Source organism: Sciurus vulgaris (genome assembly GCF_902686455.1).
Source record: "Sciurus vulgaris genome assembly, chromosome: 2".
Taxonomy (NCBI): Eukaryota; Metazoa; Chordata; class Mammalia; order Rodentia; family Sciuridae; genus Sciurus; species Sciurus vulgaris.
In genome coordinates, this window is record NC_136462.1 from 89,862,984 (window position 1) to 89,880,833 (window position 17,850).

The 17,850-nt window shown below is 45.6% G+C and overlaps 1 protein-coding gene across 1 annotated transcript; it reads left to right on the forward strand.

The window, feature by feature from the left end:
• The first annotated feature begins 6,790 nt into the window (after positions 1-6,790).
• INAFM2 (InaF motif containing 2) lies at positions 6,791-16,913 on the forward strand. The gene has a single exon (XM_079128574.1). The coding sequence runs from the start codon at positions 8,171-8,173 to the stop codon at positions 8,630-8,632; it is 462 nt and encodes a 153-aa protein (XP_078984700.1). The 5' UTR covers positions 6,791-8,170; the 3' UTR covers positions 8,633-16,913.
• Positions 16,914-17,850: the final 937 nt, after the last annotated feature.

Here is a 17,850-nt window from a genome sequence, read left to right on the forward strand (position 1 = left end):
TCTGTTTAGGTTGCTTTACTTCAGTAAGCACACAAACTGGAGGACATTTGATGGACAGCATCCAGGATGCAGGATGTATATAACATTCTTCTGGATCAGAGGAGGGGATCACAGCATAGAAAGAAGACACAGGTGGTCAGGAGGTCACCTTCAGAGGAATGAGACTTGTTCTCTGGGTCCCAAAGATTAGACTCTTAGGTGACTTGGTCAGATTTCTCAAAGAGCATCCTGAGACAAAGATTTGCTTGCAGGAAGTTTCTCGGGGAGTGCTTTCAGAGAAAATGCATCTGATGTAGGGAAAGTCAAGGTTGAGCAGAGGGAGAAATTGATCAAGCACACAGTCACAGACACAACACCTCCACAGGGAGCAACAGGGTTGGGATGACACTTCAGAATTAGTCCTGGAGCTGGGGTTGTGGCTCAGTGGCAGAGTGCTTGCCTAGCATGTGTGAGGCATTGGATTCGATACTGAGCCCCACATAAAAACAATAAAATAAAGGTCCATCAACATCTAAAAAAAAATTTTAAAAGAAGAAGTAGCCCCAACTAAGGAAAAGGGCTGGACCTTTGAATGCCAAATTGATCAGGCATACTACCCATAGTAAAGGTTCACAAAGTCAGGCAAGGAAGCTCCCTTTGACATTTGAAGGAAATGCCCAGTGAGAAAGTCCTGGAAATTTGGGGGTAAGTTCCTTGGTTCTAAAGGCAGGATCAAGGATCTATCTAGGTGCCCCTTTGCACAGCTTGGACCTATCATTTCATAGAGTGAGTTCACTCTGCTTGGGAATAGTTCCTCAAGAACGCTGGTGGTCTTTCTTTGGGAAACTTAAGAATTAAGTAGAATGAACCATAGTGCATACTGCTACAGCCAGTCTTCATGTCACAATAGATATTCATCATTCCCTTCCTCTGTTACCCATTCTAGATTTTCTTTACCTTCAACTAGTTCCTCTGCTGATCTAAGTGACTCACTTGGTAGGGATACTGATCTCCTAATCCCCATGCCCTTTCAAACTATGCTGCTGTATGTGTCTCTACTTTCCATCAAAATTGCACAAGTGTACAAGGAGAGACCCCCCAGTGGAATCCCTGGGTCCCAAACATAGTCTTTCCAGAGCCTATTATGTAATAGCAGCCCTGTCTCTTCCAAAGAACCAGGATAAATTACCCGTGTCAGGAAGTGATTCCTTTTCTTGCCTGCTGGTCTCTTGGCACAAGGAGTCTGAGGGACAGAAAGCAGTCACACCTCAAATTATGAGGTTCTTTTTTTTTTTTTTTAATTTGTTCTTTTTAGTTATATGGGACAGAATACTGTCATTTCATACATGTGACAGAATACTGATCTATCATACATGCATAGAGTATAACTTCCCATTTGTATGGTTGTATAATGTGAAGTTACACTAGTTGTGTATTCATATTTGAACATAGGAAAGCTATGCCTGATTCGTTCTACTGTCTTTCCCATTCCCATCCACCTATTAGGTTCTTGCTGGGTGTGGTGGTGCATGTCTAAAATCCCAGTGATTCAGGAAGTTGAGACAAGAGGAAGAGAAGTTTAAAGTTAACCTGCAACTTAGCAAGACTTTGTCTCAAAATAAAAATAAAAAAGAACTGGGGGTGTAGCTAAGTGGTAAAGTGCCCCTGGATTAAATCATCCCTAGTACTCCCCTCACCACACACAGAGATTACGAAGTTCTTGCTCTGCTCCCTGGTGGAAGTGTTCCCCCTCTGGGAATCACATTCTCTGAACCTATAGAACCTATAGGGCCTGGAACTATAGAAACACAGGCAGTGATGATAAGTGGGGTCATTCCTATTTCCACCTTTGGTTTCCTGAACCTCAGTTCCACATGTTGGGATGCAGCATCATATAATAATTAAGTAGGATACATACTTAATTTCGGAGCCTGGTATCACATTACTTCTGAAAGTTGCTTCAGCTGCACCTCTGAAAGGCTATTCTATCACTCTGCCAGCTCCATTCAGCCAGTGCCTTCTGGTTGGTCACGTATACAATAGGCCTGGAAGATACTGATCATCCATATCCCACTCTTTGCTATAAAGTAAGACTCTTGGTCTTATGCAGTGTAATGTGAGATCCCATAGTCAGTGAGTAAAACACTATTTAAGCCCCCATTGAGTAGCCTTTGTACAGGAAAGAAAAAATCCATAGCCACAGTATATACCAGTTCAAGGAAGGACGAGTATTCAATAGCCTTTCAAGAGTAGCCCAGGTGCCATATAGTCAACTTGCTACTGAGTGGCAGGCTGGTCATTAGTTGTTGGCAGTTTGGATATTGAGGTAGTGACAAGGTATTGTGATTTCTTTTTTACAAGAGCAACTGTCATCAAGCTCTTGTCTTTCATCCTTGATTTGTTTTCATTGTACAACTCTGCACTTCTCAGTGTGTGATCTACAGACCCCTGGGGGGGTCCCTGAGACTGTCTGGGGAGTTTCACAAGGTCAAAGTTATTTTCATAATATTACTAAAGTGTTATTTGCCCTATTAACCGTAGTGGTGCAAAGGCAATGGTGAATGAAACTCCTGGCATCTTGACAACAAGGCTATGGCACTAAACTGAACTAATAGTTCAAAGAAGGAAGAGGAGGAGAGAAAAACATCAGTTTCATTTAAGAGTATTCTGAACCAAGCAATAAAAATTGTTAAATGCTATTAAACCATGACCCTTAAATACATCTCTTTTTAATATGCTGCTTGATTAAATGTGAAGTACTCTATTGCACACAGAAGTATAATTGCTCTCTTGGGGAATTGCTTGTGTGATTGAGTTATGAGCTGCACTAGCCACTTTTTCCACAGAACACCATTCTTGAAAGAATAACTGACATAAACTAAATAATGATTATGCTGACTTCACTACTTGGCAGATACTTTCTCAAATTTGAACCAAATAATACTTGGTTCAAAATACTGATAGTATTTACTGCTAATGGTAAAACTTGAGTCTTCAAGTGAAAATCAGAATTTGAGAAAGCCAGATTGTAATATCATGAGCTTGACAGACTCCTAATCCTTAAACTTTTTCTGATATTACCAAATGTGACTTTTATGTTATAGAATGCAATGTATCAATATTTGAAAGATCTGAATAATTCAGTGAACCAATATTTCCAAAGGACTAAAGCAGAATGTTACAAAATCATGCATAGATAAACATGCCATTCAAAGGGCTAGTTAGATTGATGACTTTAAAGTAATTCAATCTAAACATTTCATTAATGTAACCAGGCATAATGGTGTATGCCTATAATCCTAGCAACTTGGGAGGCTGAGGTAAGAAGATCACAAGTTCAGAGCCAACCTCAGGAACTTAGTGAGCCCCCCAGCAACTTAGGGAGAACTTCATAAAAAATAAAAAGGGTTGGGGATGTGGCTCAGAGGTTAAGCGCCTCCAGGGTTCAATGCCCAGTACCAAAAGAAAAAAAAAAAAAAAAGTCATTGACATTGTAATATTGTTTCAAAATCTATATTACAATCATTGTTTAAGAAAATGCTACTTGCTGAATTGTGATATAGTATCAAAGAAAAAGAGCCATAATTATCTGAAAGTCCATTAAAATACTCCTCTCTTTTCCAACTACAAATCTATGTGAAGTCAGAATTTCTTCATACAATTTAACCAAAGGAACGTACTGCCAGCAGATTGAATGTAGAAGCAGATATGGAAATCCACCTGTCTTCCATAAAGCCACATACAAGAGATTTTAAAAAATATGACACCAAGTCACTCTTTTTGCTATTTTTTTATTTTAGAACATATACATTTTTGTAAAAATATGTTATCTGTTAACATGTAATGGGATTATTATTTCAAAATGGATTAATATTTTATAAATTTCTCAGTCTGATTTCTAATGTGGCAAGTATTGATAGGTATAATCCCCATAAACAAAATTCATTGAAGACCTCAATTTTTGTTTGTTTTTTAGATGGGGTCTTGTTGGCTTGCTAGTCTCAAATTTCAGGGCTGAAACGATACTTCTTTCTTTCTTTTTCTTTTTTTTTTTTCTTTTTTTTTTTTTTTTTTTTTTGCCATGCTGGGTATTGAACCCAGGGCCTTGCACTTGTGAGGCAAGCACTCTACCTATTAAAACTATATCCCCAGCCCTCAAGCTATACTTCTGTCTCAATCTCCCAAGTGAACCACAGAGGTACACCACCATAACTGGTTTTGGAGACCTCAATTTTTAAGGGTGTAAAGTGATCCTAAAAGCAAAATGTTTGAGAAACCCTGGTATAGGTTGAGCAGTACCATTACTGGCTGCCCTTCAAGTTTGCCCCAGAGATGCTAGGCTATTAGTCATCTCCATAGCTCTACCATTCAAGATCCCCCAATGCCACTCCAACTTGCTGCTCATTGCAATAGTTATGTCAACACCCGGCTTCTATTATTTCATAGTCCTATCGTTCCCATTGCTATCAGGGAGCCAGTTCTGGAAGGGCTTCTTACTGGCCCACAGAGGACAGCCCAAACTGAGCTTCTCAGTGATGCTGGTATCCCTCTCATAGTCTATCCCTTGTTGACAATTCCATAGTATCCACTGGGCTCTGCTGCAAGACTGAAGCGGGTTTCTCACTGAATGTGGAATACCCACCATAGCAAGACCACTCTCTGAGCTTTCCAAGCTCTTCTTCCACCTTCTGTCATGATAGTTCTGGCATTTCATTGTACTGTGACAGGACATTGCCTTTCTCCTGTCTCCAAGGATCCTTATCAGGGTATTAAATCCTGCTTCCCATAGCAGTAGAAGAAAGTCTCCCTAACTCAACTTAATGTTCAGCCCCTACATCCTCTCCTGGCTCCTGCTACTCCATGTTAGTTACTTCAGGCTATAGTCTTTTTCCTTCCCAGCAGGATCCTGCACCTTTCCAGCAGGGTTTTGTTACAACTCGGCTCTATTTATTAGTCTTAGAAATGAGGAGAGAGAGAGAGACAAATCCTTTGATGCTTAAGGCAAAGTTCCAGGGACAGTCTCAGCTATGAGCCATCAGTAGCTGACACAGCCAGCAGCTGGGGAATGAGTGTCTCCATCCTGAGGGTAACCTGGATGGTACATCATAGCATCCACTACAAAGACAAAGTTCAGCTACACTTATGAGACAGAGTAGAGCAGGGATCAAAAACCTAATGCCCTGGAATTAGACTTAAATTCTCTTGATCTTGGGTAAGTTCCTGAGCCTTTTGAAGCAGATTCTTTTACCAAATGAAGACAAAAACTACCCGATGGGTTGCTATGAAATCTCGAAACAAGAAATGCAGGTCTTGGTATAGTGCCTAGTGCATAGTAAGGGCATGGTTCTTGCTGCTGTTATAATTGGTCAGAACTTTCTAAGGCCTGAAACAGCTGTCTCAGGGAGCAGACAACAAGGTACACCATCATAGATGGTCATTTAGCCAACACTGGAGAGTGCTGTATGGGAATATTGTGGAGAAGGCTCTCAGGTCCCTGGGGGAAGTCACAAAAATGGCCTTTTGGGCCCATTCTGTCCTCAAGTTGCCTTGATTCTCTGATATATGCCTACCCTTTGTGGGGGAGAGGCACTTAGAGAAGCATATTCACTTTCAGGCCACTAGGGGGCCATTTAGTTGCCTGCAACAGGAATACACTAATGGTTTCTTAATGGCTCAGACACCAGGGAGATCAAGCTCAATTATATCTGAAAGCATTCTGAGTTCCAGGGGTGAAAGACACTGTGTAAATCCAAATAATAAATAGGGCATATTGATGACAGGTTAAAGAATCTGGCACTGTTTAGTTTGGAGAAGAATAGAGTAAGAGGAATTGAATAAGAGCTTCAAATATATTATTCTTCAGTATAGAAGAGTGACATGCTGTTTTCCTACTCTGCTGGGAACGAAGCAAGAAAAATGAAGTTTAATTTGTACCAGAAATATGTAGAAGCAATATGGAGTATATTCCAGAAAGGGGATCAAAGGAAACTTTGTATTGACCTTTCCTGGAATCTTTAAAAATAATTCGCCTTAGGATAGTTGTATGATCAGTTCTGCCAGGAAAGCCAGAGATCAGGGGAGAGAAGAGAGGACAACTTCCACAGACAATTAATGGATTTTAACTTAGGGATTTTTAACTCAACAGGCTGCTTTCAACACCAGCTTAGCTTGACCTGGCAACAGGTTAGGAAAGGAGTGGGTTATTTTCTCCCCATCAGCCCACAGAAGGCAATAAACACTTCTAACTCCCATCATCCTTGAAATTTCTCAGAAAGTAAAAAAGGAAGCTTTTTCCTTGAAATAGCACCCAGCTGGCCATTGCTAGTGGTAGAACCATCCTCCAGCACTGACCAATGGGCCCAGATAGATGTTCAGTCCACCAGCACTCTCAACTCCCTTAGCTGTTTGACTTCTGTGGGAGGAAGTGGCAGGACAGTAGTAATAGAGAGAAACTCAGGGGTCTGGTTCCTGGAAGAGGATGGGAAGTGGGAAGGAAAGAGGGTACCCTGCCCCACAAAGTCAGAAGCCAGGTCAGACTCACACTTGCAGGGGCTACAGTGAGGGTTCTCTACAGACCCCCATCAGGACCACAGTCCTCTTTCACATACACACTCACACAGGCACAACCTCCTTCATATATTCAGATATTCAGGAGGCAGTCCACACAGTCAATTCTGGGAACACAGGAAATAGGATTTAAGGAGGGAGGAACCAGAAATTCTAGAAAGCCTTGTAGAAAGGAAATAGGGAGGGGGAAGGAAAAGAGACAGAGGGTGGAAGGATAGAGGGAAGCACTTGCTAAGTGGCTACGGAGAGTCCAAGCTTGGAGAAAGGTCATAACTCAAGGGGTCCAAAGAGCAAGTACAAAGCCCACTGCCTGGTCTCTGGCCTGGAACCAGGGAGGACAAACCTCATACGGGAAGGGTACAAGGAAAAGGATAACCACCCAGGCTCTGAGACCAAAAGAGGATTACGGAGGGGAAAACCTGGAAGCCACGCTCCACCAGTTCAGTGAAGCCTCTTGGGTCCAAATCAAATCTGGATATCTGAAGACCAAAAAGCGGGACCTGGGACCTGTTAAGAACTTCAGGACTAAGGTGGAAAACAAACTCAGTCTGGAGGCTTGGGGAAGTCTGGGCAACTTGACTTCAGAGATCTAAGAGGACAGGAAATTGGGAAGTTACCAGCAGAATCCCCAAGCCCAGTCTGACCCCAGGAGAAGGAGCGCGACCAGCGGTGGCCTCACTGAGTGCTCCAAGTTCCTTGACTACCTACCCAGACGTGAACCATATTCTTTAGGTATGAAGGTTCCTGGGAGACCAGTACGGGAGGTTCGTGGAGACGTGCGCGAGCCTAGAGCACGAACGTGGTGTGACCCGCGCGTCGCAGGAATAAGCTGAGGCCTGGGGCTCGAAACCCGGTCGCTATTCCACCTGTCATTTCGGAGCCCGGGGCGGAGCAGGGAGGTGCTAGAGTTGACAGCTCCGCGCTCCGACCGCCCCTCCCCGCCCCTCTCCCAGTTCCGCACTCCGCCCTGAACAGCGTCGTTCCCCTTTTAAAGAGGCGCTACGAACTCAGGTCCTCCCAGCACCAGCCCGCGCGGGGCCACCGGGACGTCGCTGCTTTAAGAACCAGCCTCCCTTAACTTCCTCTTAACTGGGCGTCCCCACGGGGCTCGCGGCGCCCGATCGCAGCCCGCCTCCCCGCGCGGCATTTCCGGACCCCAGCGTCGCCCTTTTAAGAGGCAGCCCCCAGCAGCGCTCTCCCCCGCCCTCTGTTGTCGGCGCGCGAGGCGGGGGAGCCGGGCTGTAGCCGAGCGCGCTGTCCGCGCGGCCACTGGAGACCTGGCGGCCGGCGGCCGGGCAGGCGGCAGCGGCGGAGCGCGCGGCGGCAGCGGATGGGGACGCGGAGCCAGGCGGTTGTGGCGGCTGTGGCTGTGGCGGCGGCGGGGAAGCAGCTGACGGGCCGGCGGCGGCGGCGGCGCTGGCGGCGGTGACTGGCCCAGGCCCCGGCGGCGGCTGCAGCGACGCGGTGGCGGGCTGCGGGCGGGCGGCGTGAGGAGCGGCGGCGGCGGAGCGCGGAGCCGCCGGGAACCGAGGGCGCCGGGCCGCCCCCTGCTCAGTCCTCGCAGGCCGCCAGGCCCCCTCCAGCCGGGGCCGTGGAGCACCGGGGCAAAGGCCGGGGCCCCCCCATGAAGGAGCGCGACGCGGCCCCGGCCGAGCGGGGCAAGCCGGCCACCTACACCGGGGACAAGAAGGCGAAGATGGCGGCCAAGACCAACAAGAAGTGGGTCCGGCTCGCCACCGTGTTCGCCTACGTGCTCTCCGTGTCGCTGGCCGCCATCGTGCTCGCCGTCTACTACAGTCTCATCTGGCAGCCAGTGGGTGCCGGGACCTCGGGGGGAGCTGCCGGCCAGCCTCCGGGCGGCTCCAACGTCACCGGCCCGTCCGGGACTTCGGAGGCGGCGGCCGCGGGGCCAAACAACACCAGGTCGTCCCGCCGCGAGGCGCCACGCGACGCGCCCCCGCTGCAGGCGGCGCGACTTGCGCCCCCGGACCCCCCTGCAGACAGCCCCCTGGCCCGGCCACTCGAGCGGCCGCGGGGGCCGGACGAGGATGAGGAGGAATCTGCAGCGGTGGCCGGGAGTCGTTGAACCTCTCCGTGCCAGTGGCTGCCGGGAACCATCCTCCCCAAGCCCAGAGGCTGGACTTTGCTGCAGGTCGGGGCAGGGAGCCCTCGAGAGTGACCCCTACGGGAGCGAACGCCCCCTGCATCCCGATGATCGCCAGCTTGCCCCGGGAACGGGTGACCCGCAGCCAATGGACCAAGATTTGCCGATTCGCCGAATCGCCGGGGACTCGGGGTTTGATCTTCCCAGGACCTCGTGCTGCGCCAGGGCCCTGAGCCATAAGGGGGATGGGGGGAGGGTGGGGAGATCCTAGCACCGAACCCTTCTGCGCCGCTAGCTCTGCTGTAGCCTACATGCAGGGTTACTCGGGCTTCCCTGCACCCCTAGACCCAGGGGAAGGAGGGAGCTGTAGGGGCTCTCTTTTGATAAGCTGAAGCTCTCGAAAGGAAGAGGGCACCAAAAGTAGTGGAGCTCAGGTACGTCAACCTAGTTGCAGTGGCCAGACATGCATTTTATTTATAGATCCCTGTATATAGTTGTTGACATATGCACTAGAAACTATAATCACATAGAATTCTATGTATCCTCCCACACCCTGGGTAGCTACTGACTGATGGGGTCCAGCAAGGGCTATTTGCTGGCCCCCAAAGTGCACCTAGCCAGAAAGGCACAAACAGCTTTTTTCATCACCCATTCTTTCCCCTGTTCCCATCCTATTTCAGAAGGATAGGTTTATGGCATTCTTAGACTGTTGACATGACAGAGGAAAACCTTAGAAGTGGAAGCAGTTTAGGAAGGGTGAAGAATGTACTGACCCCCTCCTCTTCCCACCCTAATGCCCCCATCAAAGTGGCTTCCTGTTGAAGCTATGAGAGTTTCTGGATGTGGGCCAGGGACAATGGAAGGGAAAGAGCAGTACCATTGTGCTTTAATCCTTGCCTTCCCCACCCCTTCTTTTTGAAAGAACAAGTTGTAAGTAGAATGGCAGAAGTTTTATTTATTTATTTATTTATTCCTGCTCCTCAAGATCTTCTCTTGTTCACCTTTGCCTTCCCTCTTTCCTGAGCCTATAGCAACACAACTGCTCCGCAAATGGGACAAAATCTTGTGAAACCAGAGCTTTGATCATGTTCTCTGGTTTTCAGTTAGACTACAGAATCAGAAAGGTGGGCTTCAAACTCAGGATTGTGCTTACTTACTGTGCTTAAGAATTGTGTTTTGATGGACAACTAAGAGACCAGCTGTGGAAAGGTTGAATTGACTTACCTTTCCTGATAAACCCCATTTAATTTTATAGAGGAGGTGACAAACATCCAGGGAAATGACATACATATAGCTCTGGGGCAGCAAGAATTATACTTCCTCAATTTGGATTCCATTTCCTTCTGCCACTTGCTTTTAGGCAATTGAGTGTGGGTAGTGACAAGATATCAAACCCCTAGTGTTTCCATTTTGGGAAATGAGGCACTTAAAAAAAAAAGAAAGAAAGAAAAGAAAACTTATCCACCTGAGTCCTGAAACAGTTTGTCTTTCCATTTTTCCAGCCTACAGTCTAGTTAGCTGTGATCCAAGTTTACAGGACAACAGCCTTGTTTAAGCCATGTCCTGTTGTGGGCAAGAAAATAGCATCTGAGCTATTACAGCCTACTGGCAGGCTGGTACCACCCTGCTGGTAACAGCCTGGGCTTAGAGGAGGTTTCTTAGCAGCCAACTAGGACTTCAGTCATGAGGAAGCCTATGAGGCCTTTTTAAATTTTTGGTGAGAGACTGGGGTAAGAAACATAAAATGCCACTTTATAACTTCAATAATAGCCTGTAATTTATATTTACTGTGTGAATTTTTAGTCCTATATTTTAATAATTTGTAAATTGATCTCTTAATCCAAGAATCTTTTGAACTCTCAGAAGAAGTATCTGGGAGTCCAGTCCTCTGTCCCCTTCCTGACCCTGCTTTCTGGACTGTTTAAATCCACTTTGGGATGGATCAGAGAGTCCAGTGAGACCACTAGTGGGTCCAGCTGGCCTCCTGACTCTTTAAAGCCTTCACTGGAATTGGGACATTTGCTCCAGCCCTAGTTGTGAACATGACCAGAGACGTTATTTATAATTCAGCCATTCAAGATATACCTGTACTCAAAAAGTCCTGTATATTTTTTAAAAGTTTTATTTTTCAGGTGAACAAAAATACATTCTAAGAACTCTGCCTAAGCCTGTGTAAATCAATCATTTTTCTTATTGACTTTGTAGGAAAGAGTGGAAGTGATCTGAGGTGTGGTGGATGAGTGGTGATAAATAGGTTTAGAAGAAAAAAGCAATTGCCTTGCTGTGCTGGATGCCCGATGGCTTGACTGAATTGATTCGTGAAGGGTGGCAGAATCCATCTTAGTCGAGAAGCGATCATTGAGTCAGAAGAACAGTGATATCTACCTCAACCACCTTTTGTTAACCTTAAAAAGAATGAAAAAATTCTACTTTACAGTACTCAGAGCAGATGCCTATCTGACGAAACTAAAGGACCAGTAAGCATGAATATTAAGATTTATTGCAAACATTTATTGAACTGAGTACTGAGGTGAGGATAAGCTGCCCGATGGCTTCGCTGTTCTCTCTGGTAAACCCCTAAACCCCAGGTAACTCAGTCAGGAAGTGCTAACACTAGGAAAGACAAACTGATGCTGCTTCACTACTTGGTCAGAGCTTTGTCTACCACTGAGCCCAGCAGCTGAGAGGTGTAGGTTGCTTCAAAGGTGAGGTTTTTCCTCCCCTTAAAAGCAAACAAAAAAGACGTGGGTGAAAAGCACAAATATAAGGGATTAGTTATGCTGAAAAATACATGGTAAGCAATTGAGCTCAGCTCGTTATTAGACAATGCTACCCAGTACAAATCCAAAGTGAGAAGCCAGTGTTGGTGGGGCCCCCTGAGGCCTGTACTTCACCAGAGCGGTTAGGGGGTAGCCACTGTGCTTTTACATCACCTTCTAGTCTGCAGGGAGGCATGGAAAAAGTCCGCCCTTCCTTTATTTCCCTCTTCAGCCTACACAATGGCTTTCTGTAAGAGGGCTTGGTAAGGCAGAGCAGAAGGGGAGTGAAAGAGTTTTCAGACTCTTTTGAGTCAGCCCCTCCTTTCTGCAGATGGTGACATGTGGCTTCTGCAGCTGCACTCAGCTTCACACATTGGGCACAGATAGCAGTAGGTAGAGCAGAAATCTACCGACAGATTAGGAGAGGGCCTGGTTGACTGGGAGCAGTGGTCATAACAGTTTTTGCTTTGCAAGAAATAGAAATGAACTACAAAATTGTTCATTAGATTTTAAGCCAAGAAGGAAAGATCTGTGCAAACGGGGTTATTTTCCTTCCACTCCTTAAACTACCAGGACCATTTCTAGGTATTTGCTTATATATTCTTTTATTTCCTGGCAGCCTAAATTTGAAAGAAGAGAGAATCCTTTTATGAAAGTGAAGTTGTAGAGGGTAAGGGTCAGAAAACCCTTTGGACTGATCTTGTGAGGGTATTTTTTTCCCCTCTATCAATATGCAGGTGGAAAAAAGTGTTTCTCTGAATTTTTAAGTATAAGAAATATTTCTTTTCCTAGTAACTGAAGATTTCTACATGGTATGAGACCATGGTTTAGAAAGTTTTTCTGTCTACCTTGTTTTTCAGTTTTCACTGGGGAATTCTAAGATAGTGTATTTTTTTTTTTTTTTTTAGTTGAGTATTTATATCCTGTTTTGAAATGCTCAATGCAGAGCATCTACTTGTTCCTACATGTTTCTTTAAGGAGAACTGAAAGGTCAGGTCCCAAGCTTTAGGGCTACCACAGCTATTTAAAAGGGTAATAATTGTCCTCCCCTTCCTGTCTACAGAGAATGTAGATATTTCTGGAATTGCAATTCAGTAACAAAAGGGCCACAGCTGTACTTTTTTTTTTTTTCTTTCTCTGTGGAGGAAGGGACTATAATGACTTTGCTCCTTTATTATTACCAGTACTAACTTAGTTCCTAGCACAGAACAATAGGTACTTAGAGTTTAATGAACACCTGATTGATCCATGTGTTTGATGGAAGTGGTCCTAATGTCATTGTGGTATCCCAGTCATAATCCACTTGGGTGCAAGGGGACCCCTGCAAATTTTAGCCTTACTGACCTCTCTGGCCTCAGTTTATTTCCAAGTCAAGGTTCTCAGACTTGGCCTTCCTATTCTTTCCTGTTGCCAGAAGTCCACCACTATATTCTATGTGATACTTAGTGGACACAACATAGGCTATATGACCTATTCATTGTTTCCTCTGTCCTAGTCCTAATGTAGAGCTCTAAAAATAGCTGCTCTGTTGACAGTTTTTTGTTTGTTTTTGGTCACATCTGTATCACTTGCCTACTGTAGCCTGTGGTTTGAGGCTACCAGAAAGCCTGTGTTGTGCTTTTTGTTCCCTCCAATAGCTAATTAAGCATAAGCTTCCCTGTGCCACACACCCAGACTCTAAAAGGCTATCTGTCCTCTGTCAGAAACTGTCCTGGCTCCCTGTGGTCCACTGTGCATATAAACCCCCTGGTTAGTAAGGAACACTCTGCCTAAGCCAGTTTTCTTATGCCTCATTCAGTTCTAGAAATATTGGTTAAGCTACTAAGAAGGGACCAGAAAATTACCACACAGTTTATAATCATGTTCACAAGCATCTCCCCTTGCTAATCATCTCCCTGATTTCTTAATTTCAATAATGTGTTTTTGCAATAGTTTTTCAGTTAAATAGCAATAAGATTCAAACTAAGGGGCTGGTGTTGTGGCTCAGTGGTAGAGTGCTCCTCTACCATGTGTGGGGCCTAGGGTTCAATCCTCAGCACCACATAAAAAATAAATAAATAAATAAAGACTCAAACTAATATCTTAGGAATATTTTTCATAAACCACTATTATCAAATCAAGAACTATTTATTTAGTTTATACAGTGTGCCAAGTGAGCCTCAAAAACTCTGAAAAAAAAAAAAAAAAGGAAACATGTCAATAAAAGCAGTTGTGTTAATCACCAAGGATTTCCTTTTAAATACATTTTTCTCTGCTCCCTCAATGTTCCTAGTTATTAGTTAAGGTCTCCCTGAGGCCACCAGCCCTCTCAGCTTCCTCCTAGTATCCTCAGTGTTGAGTCATAGCAGCCAGTCTCTGAACTGTAGGCAGCTCATGGCATCACTAGGACCTGAGTTGGGAGGCAGTGTGTTCTTGGGCAGGACGCATGAACAAGAAGATAGGAAACATGAGGACTCAATAGTGGCATTGGTCAAGGTCTTTGACCACTCTTTTCTGCCAGCCAAAGGAAACCTCATGAGAGCAAATGGAAGTCACAGATGTAAAAAGGGCTTTGACACCTTGGAATAAAAGAATAGTGTATACAAATGAAGTAATATGTTTTCAAAGTAATGTCTGTCCCTCTGGGTAAAAATGATGAATGGAAAGAAATGTGAAGGGGTAAGTAGTAAACAGTGCTGAGACCAACTACATCACCTGAGAACTTGGTAGAAGTACAATACCTCAAGTCCCATCCCAGACCAGCTGAATGAGCAACTGAGGAAGTGGATCCCAGCCTTCTGGTGTTTTTGGTTTTATTTGTTTGTTTTGGTACTGGAGATTGAACCCAGAGACACCCTACCACTGAGCTCCATCCCTAACCCTTTAAACTTTTTTTTTTTTTCCCCCAGGCAGGATCTCACTAAGTTACCCAGGCTGGCCTCAAACTTGTGATCCTCCTGCCTCAGCATTCCAAGTTGCTGGGATTATAGACATGTACCACTGCACCTGGCCAGTCTTCTGTTTTAAGTAGTCTTCCAAGTGCTTCTGATGCACACTGAAGTTGGAGAACTGCTAACCCAGCCTTTTCCTCTGATTCTGTAACCTAGGGTTAGGATATTTCTATTTTGACAGCTGTTCATCAAGGTGACTTTTGACCCTTTTGCTTTGTTGAAGCCAATTGCCCTGCTGGGGGAAGAGGAAATACTGTTTCCCTTGAGTTTGTAAGGAAAGGGATAAGAGCCTACACCCTCCATTATGTTTGACTGTTGCAGGAGAACTTGCCCTGGAGCGCTTATTAAGAAGAAGGCAGGCCTGAGAGTCCCCCTCCCTCTCCCTCAGAGGTACTGATGTGTTTGCCTCACCTCCTGCTCTAGGGCCTGCTGCTTTTCAAGCCAGTCCTTAAAAGGAGCAGTAGGTGCCACATTTGTTCTTTCTGTGCCAGGTCTGTGCTATTTCACCTCCCTGGCGTCAAGTGGATGCTTAATGAGAGCTGTGACGTAGGGCCAGCAGACTTGTTGAGAGAAAGCAGCTTTACCCCATGCCTTCTGCTGGCTCCTCTCATTGCCTTTCCCAGCCTGGAGTTCACCCCTGCAGGGAGGAGTGGTCATCCATCAGCCCTTCCTCATAAACCCTGATAACTAATCCTGGTGCAGGAGATGCTGGTGGAACTGTAGACACTGACAAATGACATAAGAGAAAGAAGTAAAATGGTGTCTTTTCCTATTACCTTGTCCCCAACCCCCATCCCCAATTTAATCTACAAAAGCAAAAGAAACAGCCAGGCAGAGATTCTGCCATTTCCTTTCTTGTTTTGTTGTTGCTTTCATGGGAACTAGTGTCATCTTTCCTTTTGTTCCTGACCCTGAGGTGTGGAGTTGACAGGTAGTCAGACCTCCCAGACTTGTACCTTGTTAGATAGCTGGGAATCTCCTGCTTGCAGGGATCCCCAATTACCTGTCCCTTGACCATAAGAAAATAGAGTCATACTGCTCCATTGGGTGGAAAATTTTAACTCTAGAAGGCACAGAATACACTCCACAAAGGGGTTTGTTTCTGGGGAAAATATTAAGGAAATAAAAACTGAAGAATTTGTGAGGTTGTTCCTGATATACACAGCAGAGGAAACACCGTGGGCCGGAGAGACTATTTGCAAAGTCAAGGGGGAAAGTGGTAGAGCCAGTCCATGAAGACAAAAGCAGGGACTTTTGGTGATACTTTTAACTCTACCAGACAACCAAGGGGGGGTTAAAAAAAGCAAACTGTCCTAGAGGACTGGATAAATGTTACAAACCACACCTCCTTTGCCTGAGAATTCATTGGTTCCCAGTAAGGAGGAGGATAAAAGAGAAGGTTAAAGGAAAGAAGAGAACAAAGTAGACAGAGATCACTCCAAATAGCCATTTTGTTTATTCAGCATATTCACTGCGTGTCTTGTGTGTGCCAGGCCACTGCTGCTTGAGTAGCTCCTGCATGCCAGGTATATTTTGCATACTCTCATCTTTAATTTTCTCAACAACCCTTCAAGGTAGGTATTACTAGTCTCATTTTTCAGATAAGGAGACTGAGGCTGTTAGAAGTTACAATTGGCCAAGTTCACCCATCTGACAGATGGCAAGCCTAGGGTTCAGATTCAGTCTATTGCATGGCAAGCCTGTGCTTGTTCCACTCCATCGCACTGCCTGTCATCAAAACATGTACCTTTCTCACAGTCTGGTCTACTGTGTTCCCCTTTTGTCAAAGTGAGCTAGGCCTCAGACAATGAAGCCTCAGCCTCTCCTCCCCTCCTTGTGAGGCCTCTCACTGCCAGCTCATTCTTACTCCTGTATGTCTTCTTGTTCAACTTTTCTGGTTCTCTTCCCCTGGCTTCCTGATAGCCTTTTTTCTCTTTTGGTAGTGCTGGAGGTTGAACCCAGGGCCTCAAGCATGTTAGGCAAGCCCTCAACCACTGAGCTACATCTCCAGACACTGATGGACTTCCACTTTTGAAGACTAGTTTTATCTGGTGGTTGGAGAGGAAAAGGGTATCCCAAATGAAGGCCCCATCCGCCAAGCCTTTAAACAAAGGAGCTAGGAAGAGATACTGCCAGCTCTCCAAGGCCCCAGGGTCTATCAGGCTACTTCCCTCCTGCTCCATAGCTAGTTCTATCCTAGAGCAGGAGGGATGGCTGCCATAGCTGTCACTCTCTTTGGCACAAAGAAGAGCTTTCCCTTTTCAGGAAAGGTTCAGTCATTTTTGCCTGCACTGTCTTCTGCAGTGAAGACATCCTGCACTAGTCTCCATTTTCTCCACCCACTAGGACATTCTTCCTCTAATAGTCTTCTGGACATTACCCTGTGGAGAGAAGCTTCATGTCCTATAGCCCATCTGCCAAGCTTTCTCTCCTGCTTAAGCACCTTTATAAGACTGAACCAGAGCTCTGCCCAGTTTCAACATCCTCATCCCATGGTCAAACATGCCTTGGTCTATATCTGTACAGGCACTGGGGCTTGGGAACAAATTGTGAATCTTAGAATTCAAATTCTCTCTCTTGCTTTCTTTCTCTCCCTCTGCCTCATTCCCTCCCTCTCTGTGTTGTGTTGGGGCTTGAATACAGGGTTTCATGCATGTTAAGCATACGCTGTACCCCTGAGCTACATCCTCAGTCTAGAAAGCAAAATTGAGGGTGGGTAACAGGGATTGAACTCAGGGGTATGTGACCACATCCCCAGCTCTATTTTGTATTTTTTTTAGAGACAGGGTCTCACTGAGTTGCTTAGCACCTTGCTTTTGCTCATGCTGGCTTTGAACTCTCCATTCTCCTGCCTCAGCCACTGGAGCCACTGGGATTACAGGCATGTGCCACCACACCTGGTCTGAATCAAATTATTTCTTTGCTTTTTAAAATTTTTTTTAGTTGTCAGTGAACCTTTATTTTATTTATATGTGGTGCTGAGAATCAAACCCAGTGCCTCACACATGTTAGGCAAGTGCTCTACCACTGAGGCACGACCCCAGTCCCTGAAATCAAATTCTTAACTGCAATAGTTTTCAGAAACATCTGGATTCAAGGGCTCTGTCTAAACCTGCTCTACCCCAGTCCCATCCTCTGGGAGTCATGGGCTCCAGGACTCATGCCACACTCCAAACTCATGTACTTATGACTAGGAAAGCAAGAGGGAAACTTGAGTTTGGAGTCTTCACCCTGCTGTAGGGATATCCCACATGCACAGGAATGTCTCCAAGCCTTTCGAATTTCCATTGGTCAACCCCACACCAATCCTTTCCACCCGCTTCACCCCATCACATTCCTGACCAGCTTCTTCTCGGTGTACTTCAGGGATTTGACACTTACTGCCCTCTAAAGCGTCTTCCTAGGAGCCTGTGCTTCCCATCCTACTCTGAAGCCAGGAAGCCCCCTCCACCTGATAGGGGTAGCACTTCCCCAATCCCTTCAAAGCCAGTAACACATCCTTAGAATCTAG

Coding starts and splice junctions, on each gene's coding strand:
- INAFM2 (XM_079128574.1), top strand. CDS start 8,171: ATGAAGGAGCGCGACGCGGCCCCGGCCGAGCGGGGCAAGCCGGCCACC.